The 21,085-nt window shown below is 36.2% G+C and overlaps 1 protein-coding gene and 1 non-coding gene across 2 annotated transcripts; one reads left to right on the top strand and one right to left on the bottom strand.

Moving 5' to 3' along the window:
- The first annotated feature begins 889 nt into the window (after positions 1 to 889).
- Positions 890 to 4,034, top strand: LOC113004106. The gene is made up of 2 exons (XM_026136370.2): positions 890 to 1,169; positions 3,178 to 4,034. Exons 1-2 carry the CDS (start codon positions 920 to 922, stop codon positions 3,282 to 3,284), a joined length of 357 nt encoding a protein of 118 aa, XP_025992155.1. The 5' UTR covers positions 890 to 919; the 3' UTR covers positions 3,285 to 4,034.
- A 10,421-nt stretch (positions 4,035 to 14,455) lies between these two features.
- LOC113004107 lies at positions 14,456 to 20,790 on the bottom strand. Its single transcript, XR_005574696.1, has 2 exons — positions 16,216 to 20,790; positions 14,456 to 15,673 (listed from the first exon to the last, which is right to left on the bottom strand). It is a non-coding gene; the product is annotated as an uncharacterized LOC113004107 (transcript).
- Between the last annotated feature and the right edge of the window lie 295 nt (positions 20,791 to 21,085).

The raw sequence follows: 21,085 nt of genomic DNA, 5'->3' as shown, positions 1-21,085 counted from the left end.
ACGTACGAGACGAGACGTGCGTGCTGTGTAATGGACGAATCTCGGGCGACGAAATGAGAGAGAGACGCGCTGCAACTTCACGACGTTTCGCCCGGGCCGTGCGACGTTCCCCCTCTCCTCGCCCTTCTGCTCCTTGCCTCGCGACGTTCCCCCCCTCACCCCACCCTTCCCGTGCCTTACTGCGCATCATAACCTGCTCCCGGCGGCACGCACTTACGCATTTTCCGGAGTTTGTTGAGCAAACATCACACGCTCGCGTTTCAATTATTACTGTCCCCTACGACACGTAGATAAATTAATACGCGAATTAAGATCGTGTAAGTGTATGTGGAGTGCGGTATGCGGGAACGCGATCGTCACTTCGCCGTTTGCTGACACGATAGAAATTTTTCGAGCAATGCGATCTAACGCGCGCTTTAATGCGTATATCAGAAACGACTACGTCTCTCAGTGAAATAATCTCGGTGAAATTTTACCCACATTCGTGCACGAGTTGTCCGACTTAGTAGACGCGTGCGGGCGTGCGACGCAATACCACGATCGGGCGAGCTGAGCGTAGTCTGAACTTGGTCGAGCACGCCAACGTCGGAGCGTGGCTAATTTCATAGTTCAATCGCAGCGATGTGTCTGTCCGCGCCTCGCTCCGCTCGCGACGGACGCGGGACGTCTCGAGGATCGAAGGTACTAACGCGACGACACACGGCGAGCGTCTCGTGCCGCTGCGTACAGCCGTCTGACCGTCCTCCGAACGACAACAAGATTATGCCGCGCGTAAACAACACCGGCACATCGCGCGCCGCAAAGACGTTCGCGCGCCATAGACACAGTCGACTCGTCGCCGCGCGTACCGTAAGTACGACGCACGTCTTTCTCTCTCGCTTCTCGAACATATCTACTTAATTGTGAACAACGACGCGTGATGCACGGCTTGTCGACTCTCGAGTCGTTCGATACGAACGTTGCTCCCCGTGTTCCGACCGCGATGATTAGATTCGGGTCAAGATCAAAGCGCGCGAGGCGAGATACGTACTTTTCCAATCCGGGCGTCGTTAAAGAAATAATTATCGTATCGTTTATTGTCGCGTGTGTGTACGTGCGTGTGTCGGTGTGTGCTAGTGCGTATCGTCAGGACGACAGCATCTTCAGCAACGGGGATCAAGAGGAACAACGTGAGTAGTTCCACATGAGATTGATAAAATAGATAAGATTATCTAACCTAACTTTTTCCCTCTATTATCTTGGGTATTTCATGTATCGATTTGTGTTTGTACAAGCTTCTCGCAAGTTCGGTGGGTTATAAAATTATATACATTTTATTATTTTTTCAAAGTTTCAACATTTGTTCTAGAAAGCTGAAAGTATGTTCGTGAATTTTTAGAGATTTTTTTTAACCATTTTAAACGGCTGAAGAAATAATTTGTGATATCCAGAATGAGACACTATTTTAAGCATGATATCGAAGGGTTAATCATAAACGATGATTACATAATATTCTCATTAAATCACTGTTTGCCGGCGTATTTCGGCAAAACAGTTTCATGAAAATATAATTGCGAATAAACTATTTTTTTTTTTTTAGTTAATTTTTCACTGTCTGTGCAATTCAAATTTCGATAAGGGATAACAGAAATAATGTTTTTATGTGTTTTTATGTGTACAAATTTATTCTGAGTTTTATGGCAAGCTGTTATACTTTTTAATAAAAGAAATATTCTTTAAAAAAAAAGTAGATGTTTTAAAAAATAATTATCCAAAAAAATTATGAGCTTAAATAAATAATTAAAATTATGCACGGATATAATAGTAATTCATAGAATTATTATTACGTCCGGATATAATAAGAATTCGTAATTTTTATTTATAAAAATAATTCCAAATTTTTATTATGTCGTGACATAATTTAATTGAACGAATTAAAATTGCGACATAAAATAATTCTATGAATTAAAATTATGTGACGTAATAATAATTTGGCAAATTAAAATTATATCAAGACATAATAAAAATTCAGAATTATTATTATATCAAAGCATAATAATTCGACGAATTAAAATTATGTCGCGATGTAATAAAAATTCTATGAATTAAAATTATGTATCAACATAAAAATAATTCCGTATTTCTATTATGTTGCATCCATAATTTTAATTCGTGAAATTATTTCCGTATTTCTATTATGTTGCATCCGAGGGGGAATTCACAACCCAAAATTTTGTACACCAATGCCGATTTTTGGCATTGCTGTAAAACACTGCCGACATTTTTGTACACTGCCGACAATGCTTATTGTTAGTCAATGCCTACAATGCCGTCAATCCTATATTAAAATTAAGGCAATGCCATGCAATTATGAACACTACCGCGTGCCCATTATCATACGCCAATGCCTGCACAAGAATTCTAAAGCTTTCCCGAAGTATTCAAAAATTTTTGTGCTCAACCCCATGATCGAAAAACCGACTCTGAAGTGAGCTCACCACTCCCCAACTACTGACGACAATGCCGTCAATATTATAGATCACTGCTTACATTTTTCGGCAGTCCACTGCCGAAATTTTGTACACCAATGCCGGCTGTGAATTTCCCCTCGGTTGCATCCATAATTTTAATTCGTGAAATTATTATTATGTCCTGACAGAATTTTAATTATTTATTTAAACTCATAATTCTTTTGAGGTAACTTTTTTTCAAACATTTATATTAGAGAACATTTCTTTTATGCTATTAAAAAGTAAAATGGCTTGCCATAAATGTACATCATCCTGTTTAAAAGAAAATAATATAAAATATCGAAAGATGAACGATAGTTGTTATTTAGATTTGAACAACATTACACTGCAAATCCAAATGTATAGAAGTGTAGCTACTTTTTACGCATTTGTATTTTTTATGCATTAAATTTATGGGTGTAATTTTTGTACTTTTTATACGCTTAGACGTGTAATTTAATATTGATACACGTCTAAGTGTGTAAAGAGTACAAAAATCACACGCATGAATTTGATACAAAAAACTGCATAAAAAATGCAAATGCGTAAAAAGTAACTACACATTTTACACACTTGAAATTAAAGTGAACTTATATGTGAGCTTTATTATTTCAAAATTGTTTAGACACAGCGCCTTTAGCCTGAAAAAGGACGACGGATTCTTTACATTACACTCTTTACATTGCAGCGACAAGACTCATCACGCCGCTGGCGGATAAGCCTATCTTCAGCGAGATATGCATGGAGGACAAAAGAGGAATTAAAATGGACGAAGAATTATCGCGATGGACTTAAATCCTTGCCGGCCGCTGGTTTCGTGCCATTGCTCCATATGTCCGGTACCGCGATAATCTCTGTCACGTGTCGCCGCATCTTTTGTCGGATCATCTTTTCGCTGCCACGAACCAGCGAGGAAGCAAGGTAAGCCTGGGATTTGGTATGCCATCCCCGCTACTTAATTTCAACAGTAAAATTTACGTTACTTTTGCGTGCGCGTCTCTATGTACTGCACGACAACTTCAATCGCAGCTCTCGATATTACGGGTGAAAACACGGGAAAATCACGGTTTAATCTCGCCTTCACCCCGTTCGCCTGTTATTTTCTGCTCGTGAAAAAGAGTCTCGTAATCGAGACTCCGCTAAATGGCCAAGTTAAAAGCACACTGTACTATTACTCGCGAAATGTAATTTTAAAAACGTTATGAGTTTCTCTATAATTAATTGCAAACTTTCTTGACGAAAATTCTATAAAGCATAAATAATTCGTCAATGTGGCGTCAAACTAATTAATGTTCGAATAAATTTATAAGCCCGGTAAATTTTTAATTAACTTGTGAAACGCTCCATTTTGTCGATTATATTTTAGTATTTATGATAGCTTAAATTATATGAACGTCTCTAAATTATTTTGAGCTGTTTTGAAACGTTTTCTTAACACATGTTTCACATTTCATAATCAGTGTTACGCTTAGATAACTTAAATATTAAAATGATCTCAAAAAAGATAAAATAAAATAAGGATGATTTAATTTTTAATTTGTGTAGAGAAGTCGTTTTATGTAGATATTTTTTAAGATAATACCGCTATTGAGCAAAATACTATAGGATATAGAAACAATATATTCATATTTTTATTTAAAAATCTTTATTTGGTAGAGACAAGAGTTTTTCAACTAATTTTAATTGACAAAAAATATTCTCCTTTTAATTTGAGTAAATAAGCAAATAAAAATTAAAGTTAAAAAATATAGAGGGAATACTCGAATTAAAATAACTGACAAAGTTCTTTTCATGAAAAAGCTTTCAAACCACTTATAATATTCAAACAATTTTTACATTACGCTACTATTTCCTGATCTGTGTAATCTGTTGTTATTTATACACGTTAAAATGTTTTCCTGTTAAGATTTTAGTACATGGCCTGCGTTGAAGAGGTGACAGTAAAAATAAAGTGCACGTTTAGCGACGATTTAACTGCCGGTTTATTGTTCCAATTACAGAAAGTCTAACTCGGCCACTCATCACCGTAACTCCCAATCGAATCCCTTGAATATCCGTTCGGATCGATGCGTAATCCCTCTTGTCTCTTTCTCGAATTTTCATCCTGAAAATTATAAATATTATTATTGCCTATCGGTTTTCACTCATTTCTAATTTAAATTTATAACACATCTCGAAAAAGAACTCAAAATAAAAAGAGACTTCTCTGCATAAATTATGTATGTGTATTTATTTGTACGGGTTCAGTTAAAAGAGTCGCAGTGATATAATTGCCACAGCATAAATAATAACTTGGACAATCAATTTTTTTTTTATTTTAATTAAGGAGTATTTTTTTTGAAATATATTTTTAAATTAATTTTTTTAAATTATTAATAAATTATATATATATATATTTTTTTTTTAATATCATTTATATATACATATGTATACATATATAAAATTTATTATGTATACAATATATAATAAATTAATACATATATAATAAGATAAAAAACGAGATAAAACAATTTTTTTATCCAAAGAATTTTATACACATAATGGTAAACATTTATTTACAATTTATTCACTTAGCTTATATTACGTTATTCATTTCATCTCTTTCATTTGCTTATACTCTGGCTCATATGTTTGATAATGCGTTTAACGACTACGTAAATGACTATTTAATATGCTTATCTGCGTCTTTAGTGCCTTTAATCTAACGAATTACACTGGACCTCGCCAGTATAATAACTTAATTTCTCTAAAATTTTGAAACACTATTATGCAAATTTCGTCATAGCATCCGCCACAACAAATCCCGCGTACTCGTTACTTTCGCGTGCGCGTGACAGTAACTCGTTCATGATTACAAAGTTGCGGTAAAAAAAAATAGCAGACTTTTGAAAATGCAAAACTTCAGGTGATTTTTTAATTACAACTTGCGATATCTCTGTTGCGTGATGATACGCGCGGAGTTCCCGCGGAATCACGACGATGCTGCCGATCAAAGCTGCCTAGAGCTTGATTTTTGTTCCATAACTAAAAATAGAAGGAATTACGAAGAACTTTTCGCTCTTTAACCGTAGTTACACGAACCCCGTGCACTGTCGCGCGTTACCCGGGCAACTTTCCGGACGAAAAAAGAGTGAAAGCCGAGACTTAATCCCAAAAGGGATTCGTGCACGTAATGTAATCCCTCAAGCAACATCAGTTGCAGCTCTTCAACTCTTGCATGCGACGGATTAGTCGAAGGTCTTAAAGTTTAAATGAAGCCTTCGTCTAATGTATAATTTATTTCCTACTGCAACTTGCTTAGAGGAAATGACAAAGCTCACTGTATTTTACAAGGGCCTCTTTGTGCTCGACATCGACGAATGTTTCGCTACTTGTTTAGCTAGTAGTTTAGCGATAAAATCGTTAGCGTGTAACAGGCGGCGAATGGACATTAAAAGCGTTAAAAAAAAATAAATGTAATTGCCTTGACACTATTTATGAGCCAATCATAGAAACAGCACGTAGTTGCAATGTTATCATGTCCGTCTGATCGACAATGGGCTATACTACTGCGTATCGTTCCACTTCAATAATAGATGAAACTGCATTGCGATTTTATCTGATTAGTTCCCGTTCAGAAACTTGATTAAAACTTTATCGTGTCATCTGTGAGCGTGCATAATGATAAATTAATACGCGAGTAATTTCAGTTTCCTCACATTAAAAAGGGAGCATTGATGTATGCATGAAGTGCATCAAAATAACATTCCTTTTGCACGAAGATATTAAAAGTCGTTATTTATAGGTCATCAATTTTTGACGTATATTATTGTATATTTTTACGTAAACAGCTACAAATTGATGTTGTTTTAAAATCCATATTATAATTCATTTAAAACTTACTAAGCAACATGGTTTTGAATTTAGTTTATTTTCTTTTAAAGCTTGCATTTAGTTAGAAGGTCTTTATAAATTATTAATTGTGCGTTTCTGGCTTCTAGATTTATTATTATAAACCATTATAGTAAAGCATCGAATTCTAGTAAATCAATTTAATCTCTATTTTAATATCTATTATAGCGAACCATAAAATGCTAATAAATCAATTTAATCTGAATTTTTCATTAAAAGAAAAGAAGAAATCCAGAAAAGTGCATTTGCAAATGTAATTGAGAAAAATGTTAATAATTTTACGCATCTCGCATCTACCGGGCTTTAAAATCTGTTACGAAATTGTACTATATGAAAAGTCTCGATAAGTATTCTTTTTCGCCTCTCTCACTCGTATCCGTCAGAAATGAACGAAGTTTACGCATACGCGTTTCCTCATATCATGCAGCTTGTCGGTCATGTTTACCTGCGCGCGAAGCTAATTGCCAGTTTCGCGTTGCATATTTCAGGACTGGAAAATGCCCTGTAACCACGTCGAGAGCAAAGAGCGCGCGTAGAGACCGAAAGAGAACTCTCCGACCGAAGGCTCGGAGAGCATGAAACCGCGAGTGTTTATGAGACGAGGTCGTTTTACGAGCGATACGTAGCCCAAAGCAGCTCGTGTATTAGCAGACGGAACGAAGTAAAATTCTTTCAGCTTTGTCGTCCCGACTGTGGTGCATGAGGCGCCATGAGCGCAAAAAACAAAATACCGCGCGCTTTACATCAGCCGGAGGATCGGTATAAACTTTTAGTACTGAAGAAGACCATAATTTCAGCGCCATTTTGAGAAAGCCATTCCGGTGTAACACGACCAACTCTGACAGGGTTATATCTTTGTAAATTAATTCTTTACAATCCAAGATAATTCCGCGAAACGGGCGCATACGAAATATATCTCATTTCTCCTTTAGATTGACAAATGACTCAATCCATTGTGGAGAATTGATCTTTGTCGTTTGTAATGCAAACCGTACGATCGATATAGCTTACAAATTGCAATTCGTCGGTGCTTAATTGTTGACGGGATCTGCGCAAGAACGTTACGCGCAAATCATTATTGTAAACTTGCGACAATAGAATATTGTAAGCTTTAAAGGCGATATGACTTTTGTCGACCACACCAGTTACACACCGGTGTTGAGATCTGCCGATTGAAATTTGTTGGATCAGTTTTTTTTTATCAATTGTAACAGATATCGGTTGGAAGAGAACGATACGTCCACAGATACGTGAAAGCTGAACGGTGCTTACGGTGATTCGATAACGTCAGTAATTAGGTATCTACGTTCCTACATGCTGCAACGCAGCGATGCAGGAATCGAGGTTTCAAAGTTCTCCGAAATTTCAATACAGGCTAGCAAGGGGGGCGTAATTATTCGTGGTTATGCGCGCGGTAACTTGCTAAATTCCGTCTATTAATACATATAGATAAATCAGTGTGTGGATTTTGTCCATTGCTTATTAAATGAGCCGGGATATGGTGAATTATAATTACAACCCCTGAATAGGAGAGGTGCTATCCATAAACGGAATTATAGGCCATAACGCCGCATAAAATATCGAAATATAAAATATCGAACATATTATTCGCTGCATTAAACAACCATAGGTGAAATAACGCTGTCCGTCTACCATAATAACATTAAATAAATGTGCTCAAAATGCCCGCGTTCAGTGCAGCTTTAATTCATCGCATATTTTCTAGCGTATTCTTTTAGCTATTATTTTCAATGCTCGTTCTTTGTTTAGTCAAAAATTGCGCGCTATTTTTACAAAGAATCAACATGTTTGCCTACATATTTTATTTCGGCGCTCACCGTGTGTGTGTGTGTGTGTAATGTATGCAGCGGGTGCATGATCAAACTATCGGTTGCAAATCGAGTAAATAAAAATACGATTAAATTCGATACACCATTGCAATTTAAATTAAAATATTAAATCAATATATAACTTTTTCACTATCATGTATATTGTTTATTGATCTTTATTTGCATTGATCTCAAAATTATATCGCGCATGTACAAGAAATTATAAAAGAATATTATTTACATCAACGTCTGTAATACAATTATTTTAATGCTAGATCTGTGAGATCTATTTAATTTATGTTGACTAAACGACACTAATTGATTTTAAGAATTCACGTAAAAAATGAATGAATACCAAGTTTATTTTATATATATATATATATATATATAATAACAAAAATTCAAACTTTATAATTGATGTTATATATATATATATATATATATAATAACAAAAATTCAAACTTTATAATTGATAGTAGGTCTAATAGACTCACCGTCAGCTGCAGAGAGTTAAAATTAATTCTTAAGATATCACGTAAAAAAAGATGTCTTCTTGGTATCATAATAGGTCTCCCGACTCCAACAACTTTTACATCTATCGTATTTAAAGTGGTTAAAAAAATTTCAAAAAATTCATACTTTTAAGTTTCTAGAATAAATGTCTGTATTTCATTTTGGAAGAGTGTAAAATGTTTTATAATTTAATTATGCTTTTGAAATTTCACGAAACTTCTATAGGTAGAAGTTTGTCGGACACGGAATACTCATGATGGTACTTTAAGGATTAAAGAAGTATATAAGTAAGGGAATGCGAAATGTATTGACGATCAATGATGAGTAGTCCTCAATCTATCCGCGTATCAAATGTGAAGTTTGAAAATTCTCACTGTTGAGAAATGTATCATTCTTATCCAGGTTCGCGTAATGGTGCATTTACCTCTCGACTTAACGGAAGCACTGACGCGACTCACGCACACGCGTACAGTGGCCGATTGCGGCAGACAGTTGCGGACGCGAAGGGCTCTCATCGTCCGTGATTAATCAACGCGGACATTTCGTAACGACGTAGCAACACAACATCTGCCGTATGTCGCGCCACTAGACGTCAGTCCAGGGCCCCGCAAACAAAAGCGCCGTCCGCGTTATGCACAAGAGCTCGCCGGCTCGGATACCAGCGTCCTTGTCGACGATGGTGCACTAGTAGAGTAGGAAAAAGGCAAGAGGGGAGACGAATAACGAGACGATCGGGGAAAAAGAATCTCGAGGAACAAATCTCGCGGGATGCCCGTTTGCGTTTCCGCTTCCTTTTAATTTCTCCCTCCGTCCTGCATCGGGCAGTCACGTTTTCGTACTTTTGCATTGTTCCCTTTAACAACGTATACGCATTCAACGAAACCCAATTTGAGAATCTCCAATCTGGATCATAGCGAAAAAGAAAACAACCTTATTTGCAGACTGGAATAAGCGGGTCAAAAATACTCGCGACATCGAGTATCCGTGTAATTTTCTACCTCCGTGAGTGTTTATCGCGTTAACTTGGGTGGTGTAGAAACCGACGTGGAAACGACGAGGTGGCGTACTCCAGAGTAGCCGAGAAATGCAAGCAGCGCTCGTGAGAGCGGAGTCGCGCGACCATTCTCTCTCTCTCGCGCCAAGTATTTCCGTATTCCGTACGGCAGTGTCGCGGAGGCTGCCAAGTGCCCGAATTACATTAGCATAGCGGCAATTAACTATAATTATTCAATTTAAAATCGTCATGTGAAGTCGATGTTTGCGCAACGTTTGCAGGGGAAGCAGCACTTTTCGCGCGACATCCGTGCATACGGGAAAAAAATCAGCGAGATAAATACTTGCCCCCAGCTCTCAGCGGACGTTTCTCTCTCATATCCGCCCGGATCGGAAGGGCTAACGTCACGGAAGCGCGCATTGCGTATTCCGCGATCGTGCAAGAAAAACTCCGAAATTCGAGCGAGAGCGCAGCGCGCGAAAATATGGAGATCCGACCGCTCTGCACGGAATTCCGAAATTAAAATATCAATGTGTTACGCGTCCCGACAAGTCCATACACACGGTTTGTATGCAAATTTAATCCAAACGTGTTCGCGAAGGTAGAACATTATCGTTCAACGTAACGTGCGTATATACGGGAGCGTGTAAAAGAAGTAATGCGCCGAGTACGAGCGAAATGAGATAACAACGGTCTTATTTTACGACGTACGTCAGATTATGGGACACATTAACGCTAACAACCACACAAATTTTAAGCTAAAATTCCTTTCTAAAAATCATATTTATATATTTATTTGTTCAACGATTCGATTCTTTTTATCTTTATTAATAAATTGTAATTTTGAAGGAAAAATAACACGAACATTTTCCACATACTTGATGAGAGACAGATGCAAAAGTTATGTGTTAATTTAACATTTTTTTTTTTAGGTATGTACGCTGAATAAAAAGAGTTTGATAATAGTTAATAAATGTCGAATGAAATAATGCCAATAAAATATTTGATTAATATAATTAAAAATAATTGTGCTTTTCCAAATATTTATTAAATATAATAATACAACCATTTCTGACAGTATTTATAAAATATTTAGAAAAGTAAAAATATCTTTGATCATATTAATCAAATATTTAATTGGCACTGTTTCATTTAATATTTGGTCGTCATTAGTAAATCCTTTCTTCAATGCATTAGTCTTGCAATGAAAAAAAGAATTTAATAATAACAATCCAGCTTTGGTAACATAATTTCAATTAACTGCTTGATCAATATAAAATTTAATGTAATTATATTCAACAATAATAAAACGTAATAATAATCGATTACTAAGCAGTTATTAAACGGTTAGTAAATATTTGGTAAATATTAAACAAATTTAATTAAAATTTTGTCACCAAAGCTTTCGCAAGTGTCATCTATCTATAATTATTATTACCAAACTCTTTTTTTAATATGGATTAGACGTCTAATATTTTTAATAATATTGAAATTAAACATCTAATATTTCAATAATATTTTTCTTCTCAAGAAACGTGCTTAAATTACGTCGCCTTTACGCGTCACTTCTCCAGAACGAGAGTGGCGGTCGAAGAGAGACGTTTCGTTGGGCAACGCGACAGTAGTCGACGGTGCCATTTCCGTCGTGTTTAACGGCGATATTCAGTAGATTTAAAAAATGCAACGTTGCATCGGATGGCGACGTCGCTCGCCAACATTTTTATCCATTATTAAACATTTGGCGCGCCACTCTGGGGACCGTTGCTCTGTCGGCGCTCTGGAAGCGTGGAAGCGTAAATCATTACCTGTAATCGCTCATTTCCCCCTACCGCTCGCATCGCCAGAGTGATTTAGACAGAAAGAGAGACCAAGGGAGAAAGAAAAAGAGAGAGAAAGAAAAAGAACAGTATCGCTGAAAACACGTAATCGCGAGTCTTTCACCGAAGTGGTCGGCGGTCTTATCGCTCGACAGTAAAGTTGATATATAAACGGGTTTAAGCGCACGGCCGAGAGCCTGCTCCATCCGGCTCCGTTTACTCTCCCTTGTACGAGGGTAGCCTCGTTAGCAGAGGACCGGTCGCGACCAGAGGCCGGACACACGGACGTGCTACGGTTAAAGCGCCACGTAAACACAGTCCAATCAAAGGTTATGGGTCATTAGGCAACGGAGAAAATTGCGCTGCGTATGCAGGCGCACGCGCTCGTCCCTAATCGGGCGTCGCGCGCCCGGCCGAGCGCGTAATCTTTTCGCGTCATTGGGCGCCGAGCGCGTATAAATCACCGACTCTCCGGCCACGTCGACAGGCGCGCGTAATCCCTCTCTCGCTTCTTCCCCGTCGTTCGTCCTTCCCTCTCCCTTCTGTAAGTTACTCGCGAAATTACACGGATCGTTTCCGCGGTGTATCGGCGACCGCGAGCGCGAAAAAAAAAGACAAGAGCGCGGAGAACGCGCACTCGTAGTTGATGAATTGCGACGCGCGACATCGCGCGATATACGCCGCTGTTGATCAAAATTCGCGAGTTTTGTTCCAACGAGCGGACGAAGGTGTCTCGAGAGGAGAGAAGTGTCTCTCGAAGCGAGGAGTCTCAATCAGATTCGTTTGGCGATGGAAACATTAAGTTTGAGGACACGGAAACGTTGAACAAACGCGCGTTACGATGTTAAGCCACGCTCCATTGCTTTGCCAGAAATCTTATGAAAGGAAGAAAAAGATAAGGAGAGAATGTACGGAAAACACTAAAAATATATATAATACAATATATTAAAAATATATTTACTTCACTTATCTAATAATCAGGGTAATTGCGCGAAAAGAATAATTTCATTAAAGTATCTAAACATTTAGCTGGATACAGATCTGAAAACAATTTTATTGAACTATTTAAAGCAATTGACGGATGTTCAAGCGTGATAAGCAATGCTGCAAAAATTTTTAACGTTCTAGTAATCAGTTTAATAACGCAACATAATTGTTTTGATGATCTTTTGATGACAAAATTATTTTCAGATCTGTGTCCAGCAGTATATTTTTAAATATTTTAGCAAAACATCATGTTTACCGTATGGTATGGATGCCGCATCTATCGAAAACTTAATTTGTCAAGCTATTTATTTGTTGTGCGTAAAATAAATGAACTATATCAATAAAAACTTTATACTATCTACTACTAAAAAATAAATAAAAATAAAAAACAAAATATTTATTTTCATATTTAAAAAAAAACCTTGTGGAGTGGATTTTGGCGTATATCGAAAGAGGTGGAATATGTGGTTATGAGTGAAACAGTCATGCCGAACAAAGAAGAAATAAGCACTTAAAATTTGGTATACACTATTCTTTACTATCTTCTATATTTATTACGAAATAACTACTAAGCCTTTTATACTCCTTATAGAAAGAGTTATTTAACGTATGTTGTAATACATTGCTGCTATCCACAATATTGACAAGTTTATTCAACTCACGATGGTTTCGTTAATATAAACAATAAAAAACTAAAATTACAACACAATATTAATATAATATAAAAGCACGTAACTAAATGGTTCCAAGCAAATATTATTTTCACTCCTATTTTTTGACTATGGCGGCGTAAATATCTGGAGTTATCCAATGCGAGAGATAGTTTAGTTTTTTTTATTGTAGCAGTTAAAGTGACATAACTGTCAAAAATTCTGAGTTAGCAATTTCAGGGTTGAGAACGTTACTATAAAAATGTAACGTGTTATCGTTATCGTTACTTTTTATAGAAAATAAATCGTTACTATTACTGTTACTTAAAAAGTAACGATTCATTACTTTCTTTGTAATGCTAAAGAAATATTATATTTTAAAATTTAACTTATTATTTAACAATCAATATTAAAACTTAAAACTCCAAAACTACAGCAAGCTTTTATATATTGACTTTGTCTAATTTTTCTAATTCTTTATATTAACATCTTTCTATGTACTTATAGAAATTTAGATTATAATTCACAAACGTGTAAATTTTAATCAAACATTGTTTCCAAACATTAATATCATTATTGAAAATGCATTCTATTATAATATTCAGTGCCAGTACTGAAAATTTATAGTCCAGTTATATATGCACGGAAAAAAAATTATTGTCAAATCAACAACCATGTTTTAAGCAAAAGTATAAAATCTTTTTTGAAAAAATTTGACAATTTTAAATAGATATACGTATAATTTGCTAACATAAAGAAATTTGTTTCTTTATGTAAACAAGTTACGTTTATTTATTTTATAATCTTGTTTATATAACTTTCAATGGTGGCAATGATTAGACAGAATGTAGTCTAAACTGCAAAATATTATTTAATATTTAAAGTGTATTAAAAAATATAAGAATAAATAAAAAAATTCACAATTGCATTTATTGCATTTATAAACCATTGATCTGACATTCTGATTACCGAAAATTATTGAAGAGGTGTAGAAATCTATTGAATGAGTGTAAAGATAATAAGGAACTAAAGCAAGGATAAAAGTAACGGTTGTACTGTACGGCCGTTACCGTAAAAATGTAATGATATTACTGTTATCGTTACAAAGAGAAAACAGTAATGGTAATGGTAACTGTATTACAAGTAATGCATTACATTCTAGCAATATTTCTAGCATAAATATAAATTCTGAACATTATATCTGTCTCTCGAAAAAATAAGAAAAATGTCGCGAATCTAATATGCATTTAAATAATGAGAGGCAAATATAAATATGGATTTTATGTTTCTCGGAGCGTTATGATTTATTTTTAAAAGAACAAAAACTCATCCATTACATTCTTTGAAACAGTTTCGAGTGAGCGCAAGCAGTTACACTATCGCGGGCGAGACACACGTTTTATTATTACGTAGTATATTCGAGATACACATTAAAACTTCCAGGGATTGAATTTGTTGAAGTTTACAAAATTGCCCGGAGTATACCGGCAGGGTGTTCTGGAGCGGATTCTGGAAGTGTTACGCCGGGTACTCAAACTGTAAGCGGAAGTGAGCGTCACAAGATCTACCGACTCGTTATACCCGGCAGTACTCCGTCCCGGCACACAGTTCGCCGCGCGAGTATCCATCGGGCGCGATAAAATCTCGGAAGAGCCTCGGCAGAGATTTCCCGACGACTTGTTTTGAGAGAGCTTTTCTTTCCGACTTGGTCCTCCCCTCGCCGCCCTTCCGCGCCGCGCCGCAGTCCTCCGACTCTGATCTAGCAGTTCTGGCGGCCTCCGACACGAGGGAGATTGGTAGCCGGTGATAATGAAGGCTCATAAATAAAAATTACGGTGGAGCCTCCGTCTCGAAGAGAGAAAGAGAGTGCGCCGTAGCGTCGTTCTCGGAGATGCAAAAAAGGCCCCGTGGAAAAAAATGGTCTTTCCGTCGCGCAAAACTTTATCACTTTAGCCTCTACTCCCTCGTTCCGCGCGTGCGTCCGTCCATCCTACGTGTGCCTCGCTTTTCGCTTTTCGCTTTTCCTCGTCCCTTTTAACTCGGAGCGACTCTTCTTCCACTCCTGTTCTCGGATGACTTCCTAGACTCGCGCTCTGCCGAAGCCGCTCCGTCGTCGTTTCGCTCGTCTCCATTGCGTTCGTCTCCAGTCTCGCCTTTTTTCCTCTCACCCCTGTCATTCTATCTGCGCCCTTTCTCTCCTGCCCTTGTTTTTTTTCTCTTATCCACTTTCGCGCTACCTCATCCCCTCGCTGCTCCTGTCTCTTCCGTTTTACTTTTACGCTCTCCATTCTTTTTCTCTTCCGCTTTCTTTCTCTTTCATTTTCTCTCCTTTTCTCTATTCTTTTCTCTTTTTTTCGCTTCACTAACTGGCTGCTTTCCATCAGCGCGATCCTCGCCCAATCTTATTTTTAGTATCCAAGTTTGCACTCCGCAGCGATTCACAATGTAGATATAGAGTATCCCAGACATGCTACATTCTATCTTGATTACAAATGTGCTAAAACTTAAAATATAAAATATATTCTTTGTATTTTGTATTATCAACAGATAAATTTTTTAATTATAATTTTTAATAAAATAAAAATTAATTATTATACGTTTTGAATTAAATTTAATTCTGTTAAATTAAGTTTAAATAAATATTTAAATAAGACCTTTATATTAATTTTAAATAAAACGTTTAATAATTATTAATTTTTGTTTTATTAAAAATTGTAATTTTAAATGAATTTTATTTTATTAAAACTTTTACTTGGTGTTCAGTGCAAAAATTAAATATTGAGAATTTATTTTAAGATCTGACTTTGAATAAAAAACAATAAAATAAATTTTACTATAAATTTTATACAATAAAACTGAGTACAAATATTTCCCGTTAAAATATTTCCTCATATTATTTAAATGAAAAAGATCTCAATTTTATATATTTACTTATGCGTGAAACATTAATTCTTCAACTCGATTTTTATATTAAAAAATTATGAAGAAGTATAAACTTCGATAAATTTTTTTTATTCAAGAGCTCCATAAGAATATCAAACTCACCTATGTAGCAAAGACAAAATGCGTTGTCCCCGAAACAGTACAGCGCTTTTCCTAATGAATCGATAAACCTAACGAGAGGTTGATGCACATTGAAATTCCTGAAGATCAAGCCTTGATGATGATGCATCGAAGGGCCATACCGTCGATAATTGGGTGACCCGAAACGAGCAATCGATCCGTCGGTCCGTCCTTAGCACGCACTCCTCTCGGCCAAAGTCGTGAACGTTTAGATCGATATTTTAGCGAGGGCTAGCGATGTGGCGGCTGTAGATGTTTCAAAAAAAAAGAGAAAAAAAGAGAGAGAGCGCACCCTCGCCACATGCATGATTGATACATATCCATTAGCTAGACGTATTATAGGATTTTCGATAATGTTGCTTATGGAAATGCGGCATCTGCAATATATGATCGGCGTGATGTTTGTATATCGGCATGCTACAGTTTGTGCCAACGAATTTATTAAACATAGGACATTCTTTCTAAAATTAATTGAATAAAGCGACAAAGGAGGGAATATTATGGCGTTACACAAAGGCATTTTTATTTTTTACTATAATATAATTACATTGTTCAACACACTTTTTGTAGAAGCTAACAATAACGAATTATTATTCATGTTTGACCAGAAAAATTTTTTATATTACATTTTAATTTTTTTCACAATTTAGAGAATTTTTTTAGAGAATTAAAAAAAAATTTTTTTTATTGCCTCTGTCTAAAACCATAGATATTTTATGTATTTCTCATGTCGCAAAATATTTAAATGAATTATATATTTGGTAAATTGCAAGGATGTCAAAACAGCAAATCATGAAGTTTTAATTTGGACGATAAATAGAATTTGTATTATAGTTATTAAACAGATAGGTGTGCGGAGTTCGTTGCTGGAACAGTACGAATTGTATATTTACGAGATTTCCCATGTGACCATTAATTTTCTGTTACATCGATCGATTGCAACTTTCCACTTACAAGTCATAAATTGCGCACACGCCAATACGTGCCAACATCTACTTCGACGATCTTTGGAGTTACGTTAATTGAATGACGTCGAGATAAGCATTTGAGTAAATGTCGACGTGCGTGTGCCGATGAAAGATTTGAACTTCTCTTGCTAGCATTTCCTTCATTTTGTCATAAAACAATACTGTATTATATATTAATTATTGATATATAATACCGTATAGCATGTATAACTGTATTGTGCAAACGTCGTAATTAATTTTAGAAAATATATATAAATCAGAGATAAATTTTGCAAAATTGCAAGCAATCAAACAATTTGCAATTTCATAGATATCAAAAACGTGCGAATATTGTTTCATAACTAATAGATATCGATTTTAATTATTACGAACTCTTTTAATAATGTTTTTAATGAGTTGTTCTTTCCCAATTTTGTGTTTTATGCTTTTTATGCTTCTTTTGCTTTTTATAGCTAACATATTCCTTGCTATATGCAGTAAACTGATTTTTAGTAACGTTTAACAGCGTTCTTTCGAACGTTAACCGCAGAATCAAACGTTTTTACGTTTATGGCTGACCGGAGAAACTACAGCACGAAAGTTGCTCGATATAAAAGTTACAGTGACATGATGATATCAAGGGGCATTATATCACAAGTAGTTGCAAATTATACTGCTGCGCGCTGCGTTTGATAGACGACCGTAATTCAGCTTAGTAATGGCCGCAGGAACGCCTTCCGAACAGCTGGATCACTGTAACTTCTGAAAATAAGTAATGGGCTTTTATCCTTGCTCGCCCTGTTCCGCAAAACCCCTTTTACCGATAGGATTAAGCTTGTTTCTAAGTCCTCGACAGAAGCATTAAAAATTACGTTTTCAACTCAGGTTACACTTACAAGTTCACGATGTTGATTTTTACTTTCGCTCTTCTCGCGAAATATTCTTGGAATATACACCGGGGTTTACGTAATCCATATATAATATGTATCTATCATCAATTTATCGCTCGGATATTTTTCTTAGGAGATATTTATTCCGACCCCTCCCCCCCTCTCCCCATCACCTCTCTTTCACGCTCATTTAAATTCTCCTCGCCTTTTACCTCCATGAGACGAGGGATTTAAAGAATCGGTGGTAATTGAGGTACGATACAAGTTGAAAGTTATTTAATGCACGTGTAGATGTACGTCGCACGGCAATTTTATGAGACTAAACTCAATTTTATATCGAGAATAGGATTAACTCGAAAAGTTTATATTTTGTTATTATGTAAAGATGTTATGTTGTTTGTGACATAACAATTTTTAAACGTCGTTTTTAAATTCGTGACTAGGTTTGAACAGTACAGTTTTCGTTTTACTCTCTCTCTCTCTCTCTCTCTCTCTCTATCTATCTATCTATCTATCTTTCTTGTTTCAACTTTTTATTTATTCTTTATACACCCAATTTATTCAAATTTTATTTCAATGACGGGTACTTATACAGTTTTATTCTTTTATGTTATATATTATGGAAGTACGAGTTGAAGCAGTTTCCAGGTGAATAACGAAAATCGATTTAAACTTACATGCTATTGTCACTGATGGCACGCAAACTTTTGTGACGTACAGCTAAGAAGTAATTTCTAATCCATCTGGCTAATCAACTAGAATGGGTGAAATTCAATTTTTTGCTGCTACATCCTCGCACTCCGCTAATTATTACATTTTTGCGTTATTCAATTTCCGTTGAAAATGATTTTAGTAAATTGGCACGTTCGGATTTTTATTTATGTATCGGATTGTTTAATTATGAGTATAATGCAAACGTTATTTGAATTATTTGCGCACTAACTTTTGCTCCGGCTTACACAACTCATTATTCTATAATATTTTTTTAAAGACAATATTTAATATTGTCTTTTAAACATTAGCGAGTCTTCACTTAACTCTGACCTTTTGCTTATTTTTAAACGATTATATTTCATGCAAAGATGCACTATATGAACGCACATTCCACAAGTAGCTTTCTTCTAAACTGGACCAATCGTTAATAATTGATTACGTCCGCGCAGCTGCTATATCGCAAGTACGTTACGAGCGATGCCAACGATCAGCGATTTCAGCAACAAGCCAGTACTATGACCGCATCTCATTTATAGCTAGCTCTAAAATCCCTCGTTATGCCGTACGCGTCCTTAGAGCTATCGTTAAGCACGAAATTTCGCTCACGAGGTTATAATCGTAAACAGTTGCTCCGGATGCAACTGGAAGGAATAGGTGGTGGTAATATCGTCTCGCACTGAATTTCCTTGGGCGCGTATTATGTCACACGAACGTGGGATTCGCGTACATTGGGAGGCAAGACCAATGCATTGACTCAAAACCGAACTCGGTATACAAATTAAGCACCGAATTAGGTATACGAAGCAATATTAACAAACCGGACGTCGAAGCGCGATATACGAGACAAGTGATCGAGTTACTTCCATTTAAATTACATTCATTTGTCCGCTTATTACTTGCGATTGGATCGAGAGCGAGTAATTGTACGACTAAAAATACATCGGAGGATGATATCGATAATATTTAGATCGGAAATATTGAAGACATCACTTTGCGGACGTTTACTATATTTCTGCCTGAAATGACAATGAAATGTCAATTTTTATCTCTGGCTTCGTTATTGATTCGTTCTATCTCTGGAGCCATATTTCATATCTCGTTTGTGTGCGTATACCCGTATCCTTCATTAACCTAAACCGGAACGAGCTAAATATAAATAGAGAACAAATGAAAAGCAAAATTAATAATTCGCCTGAGATATTTGAGTGCACAGGGTGAATCCCCCCCCTCTCTCTCTCTCTCTCTCTCTCTCTTTCTCTCTCTCTGTCTTCTGTGAATCGTGTCTCTTTAACGATAGAAAAAGACGCAGTTTAATAATATCTAATCTCAGACATGCAACATGCAATTTCACTTCCTTTTAAAATGCAATTACGTATTTCCGTTTTTACGTTTATCGCGTGACAAGCCTGTGATATAAAAACAGTTATCACGACGACCGACGGAGGAAAATTATTCGACACGATTTCGCGCAGAACTTAAGACAAAGGCTAAGTAGTATCCATTGAATATTTCGATGGGTAGCGAGGAGCGCCGACGAACTATCCTTCCGCGCACAAAAGGGAATTTCTGATATATGAGTCTGCCCGACTTGCTCTCCACCATTCATTTCTCACGGGCGTAACTTCGGTGAGAGAGAAGGGTGTAAACGAACTCGTGTATAACGTGTATTATGAAATCTTCGACAAAACGGTGCGGCGAATAAATGCGAATTGTTTATGTAACGTACGATTTTTGCGTGGGTTGCTGACACATTGGAAAGTATAGGAGCAAAACCGTCTATAACACTTCTTCTATGGTAGATCAAACGAATGGAATGTGGCAAATTGAATGGTTGAGAATTATCGTTTGATAAAAATGGAAAAAACAATCTTCAAAGAAATGGGGAACGATTCAATTAAACGATTTAATTAAATCTATTTCTGCAGACTTTCACTTTATTCTAAGTAAAAAAAAAATATATTCTTGTAAAGCACAATCATGCCCCGCGTTTCTAAGAGAGACATGTTCTCCGCCGCACGATTTGATAAATCATTATTATAAAAGCACGATACCGTTGTGTTATCACGCCACTTATACAAGAGTGAGAAATTTATCGCGATACAACAGCAAAACGACGGCTTAGTATCGATCTGCGTTAATTTATACGAGCTCCGACGAGACGCGTACTACACTGTTTCAGAAAAGCGTGCGGGAATATGTATATATTGCACATATGGTTAACGCTCAATGTGTGTGCGTGTGTGTTCCAATTATGCAACTCTAACATGATAAAATATGAGAGTAAGTGGAGAACGCAGCATT

This window comes from Solenopsis invicta, chromosome 4, assembly GCF_016802725.1.
Source record: "Solenopsis invicta isolate M01_SB chromosome 4, UNIL_Sinv_3.0, whole genome shotgun sequence".
NCBI lineage: Eukaryota > Metazoa > Arthropoda > Insecta > Hymenoptera > Formicidae > Solenopsis > Solenopsis invicta.
Note: the sequence above shows the minus strand (reverse complement) of the source record. Positions and strands in the feature narration are given on the sequence as shown.